The 2,727-nt window shown below is 53.5% G+C and overlaps 1 protein-coding gene across 19 annotated transcripts in view; it reads right to left on the bottom strand.

Moving 5' to 3' along the window:
• Positions 1–236: 236 nt before the first annotated feature.
• Positions 237–2,727, bottom strand: part of TCF3 (transcription factor 3) — a 79,472-nt gene continuing 76,981 nt past the window's right edge. For 9 of the 19 annotated variants that reach the window (XM_035894330.1, XM_035894313.1, XM_009638875.2 and 6 more), the window contains 2 exons: positions 1,771–1,915; positions 237–873 (listed from right to left, as the gene is read on the bottom strand). In XM_035894330.1, coding sequence (XP_035750223.1) covers positions 1,773–1,915 — 143 coding nt within the window. In that variant the 3' untranslated portion in view covers positions 237–873; positions 1,771–1,772. Of the gene's footprint in view, positions 874–1,770; positions 1,916–2,480; positions 2,708–2,727 lie in introns of those variants that run through there. The other 10 variants (XM_035894325.1, XM_035894324.1, XM_035894316.1 and 7 more) reach the window with 4 other exon arrangements.

The following is a 2,727-nucleotide window of genomic DNA, read 5'->3' on the forward strand; positions in this document are numbered from 1 at the left end:
ACGACGCTCCGGCACAGCCGCAGGGCACCTCCTCTCCCAGGCGGGACCGTGGCCTCCGGGATCCTCCGGGAGTAAAGCAAATCTTGCAGAGACCCTTGACGGACCTCGGTCACCTCCCAGGAGGAGCGGGAGCACCGCTGGGGGATACTGCTGCAACTTGCTTTGCTGTTTAACTTCCTTTTCCCAAATCAGAAGTGGCCAAAGCAATGAGATGGCGAATTCAGCACAGGAGTTTGTTTTTTTATCATGGAAGGTACAAGCCAGGCAAGGAAGAACATCCCCTCGCTGTGGCTACATTCGCTTTTAGTGGCTTTCAGAGCCGAATCTGAGAATTCCTCTCTTTATATCCAGTCTCTCTTAATACAATTTTAATATTCTGGTTGATCCTAAAGATGCAACGTTAACTATAGAAACAGCAGCAGAAAAGCGTGGGGTACAAGACATTTTTTTTATACAAAAAAAAATTCTTTTCGTTGCTTACAAAACATATGCAAAATAAGCTAAAAAAACCAAAAGGCATTGCTATTTGTTCTACATAAAAAATCTCATAACTAATGTTCTTTTTTTTTAAAAAAGAAATATCAAGCTTAGGCACAATTTTGCTGCTGGCTGCTTGTGAACAAGCCAAGAGAACACGCCACCCCCTCCTAACTGAGTGATATGTATTGACTGTTCCGCACTTTATACTTAAGGCAATTTTTTTTGTTTTCGTTTTGTTTTTGAAAAAGTGTTTTTTTCCACCCCTTACGTCATGCCAGGATCCATCCACGTGTGTCAGTATTAGCAGTACTAAAGTTTATGGTTCGAGAAGGTCGCAGGTCACACCAAGGGTTTTCTTCCTACAGATCTCTCTATCCAGAGGAACAAAAAGATCTACAAACAAAAAAACCAAAAGCCTGAAGTGAGAGAAAGCCAAATGAGAAGAATAAAATCCTGCTCCTTGCATGGGGGGGCCACATGCTCCCCTGCCACGGCCTTGTCTCCGCAGGAGAAGCCAGCCCCGAGGGCTCGACGTGGCTGCAGCGGAGCTGAGACACGAGCTCGCCGTTCTGCCAAGACACCGGCTCTGCCTTTTGGGTTTTTTATTTTCAGGGCAGCCCCAGGCACCCGCTGGCGCAGGGGACATGGGGGACACGGCTCCTCCGTGTACTCTGGGGCACGCGGGTGCTACAGGCTGAGGCATCGCAGCCCCTCACCAGGGAGCCTCGCTGACGGGGTCAGCCCCCGTCCCCACCGCTCCTGGATCTTCTCCATCTGCCCCCCCCCATCCCTGCACCGCTTGGGCCCAGCAGGCTCAGCTACTCCCAGCCGAGCACGGCGTTCCCTTAAAAACGGGGACAGCCCAGCAGAGCCTGCGCCTGCCATCGTCTCACCGGGGGAATTTCACCTTCTGCATTTTTCTTGGCATTTCTGGGACCTGCTCATTCCCACCCATTGGGTCGCCGAGCAAAGGAGTTGCTGGTTTCCAGTAGCCAACTGGGGCAGGGCTGGGGGGGCATGGACCAGAGCTGAGCCCGCTCAGGGTGGGGAGCACACCGAAACCCTCCGTCCCAGCTACAGGGCTGCACCTCTCCTGCGGGGCAGAGGCTTTGGGTGTCCACGGACGAGCAAACGACATGAACGTGCAAGTCATTTACTTAAGGTAAATGAAGAAGGACATTGGCTGGTGCCAAACGAGTGGGGCTGAGCAGCCAAAGCAGAGCAGCGCGCGCACCGGCATCGGGTTGGACCCACAGCGGTGTGCTGGGATCACAAGGCAGGGGATGATACCTTTACATGTGTCCAACAGGGTTGTGACCATCTCCTAGACCAGGATGTGAAGCTGAAAGTGTCATCTGGGGATCTCCTACTACTCCGGACACTTTCTCCTCTTCCCGACGCTTCAAGCAGGCTGCTTTAGGGTTCAGATTGCGCTCTATGCCAAAAACAGCAAGGAAGGGAGGGAAGCAACCTCAGTTTGGGCAACAGCATCGCGCATGGCAACAGCATCCGAAAGAGAGAGCGAGGACAGAGTCCCAGGACAGACACACGGGACCATGCGAGGAAACGACCTCAGTGCAAGCTGCTGCTCCTTGCAGTGGCTGCAGAACTTGGCTGGACCCCTGCTAGAGCAAAACCCCATGCCCGGCTGACACACCATGCCAATTTAAACATGTGCTCGCTTGCAGAAAACCCCAAGTGCCTCAGCCAGCTCTCGGAGTTGAGGACTGAGTTTTCCAAAGCTGCTTAATGGGATTCAGGTGCCAAATTCCCATGAAGCGTGAGGGGAGACGGACAGAGCAGCCTCAAATCCACCCCGGGCCGGGGCTTTGGAAAGCTCAGCCTGCCGCGTGGCGCACCCGAGGGCGCCGCTGGCGATGCAAACACACAACCTCGCACCGAAAGCAGGAGTCACAACAGAGATGCACGCGCAGGCAGAAATGCAGAGGGGGGGGGGAAGAGAAAAGGCCCCGAAATGCACCTGCCAGCTGTTACCATACCTCGTACTTGCTGCTCCAGGCCCAGAATGACCTGCACCGCTTGCTGTAGGATGATCAGTTTGGTCTGTGCTTTGTCCGTTTTTAAGTGCATCTGACACATGCGTCCCAGTTCTTTAAAGGCCTCGTTAATGTCCCGCACACGCACCCTTTCCCTGGCGTTATTGGCCATTCTCCTCTCCCGGTCCCTCAGATCTTTGTCCTCCAGTGACAAGGCCTCGTCTGTACTGCTGGGTTCATAGCACCACAG

Source organism: Egretta garzetta, unplaced genomic scaffold (assembly GCF_000687185.1).
Source record: "Egretta garzetta isolate BGI_Z169 unplaced genomic scaffold, ASM68718v1 scaffold345, whole genome shotgun sequence".
Taxonomy (NCBI): Eukaryota; Metazoa; Chordata; class Aves; order Pelecaniformes; family Ardeidae; genus Egretta; species Egretta garzetta.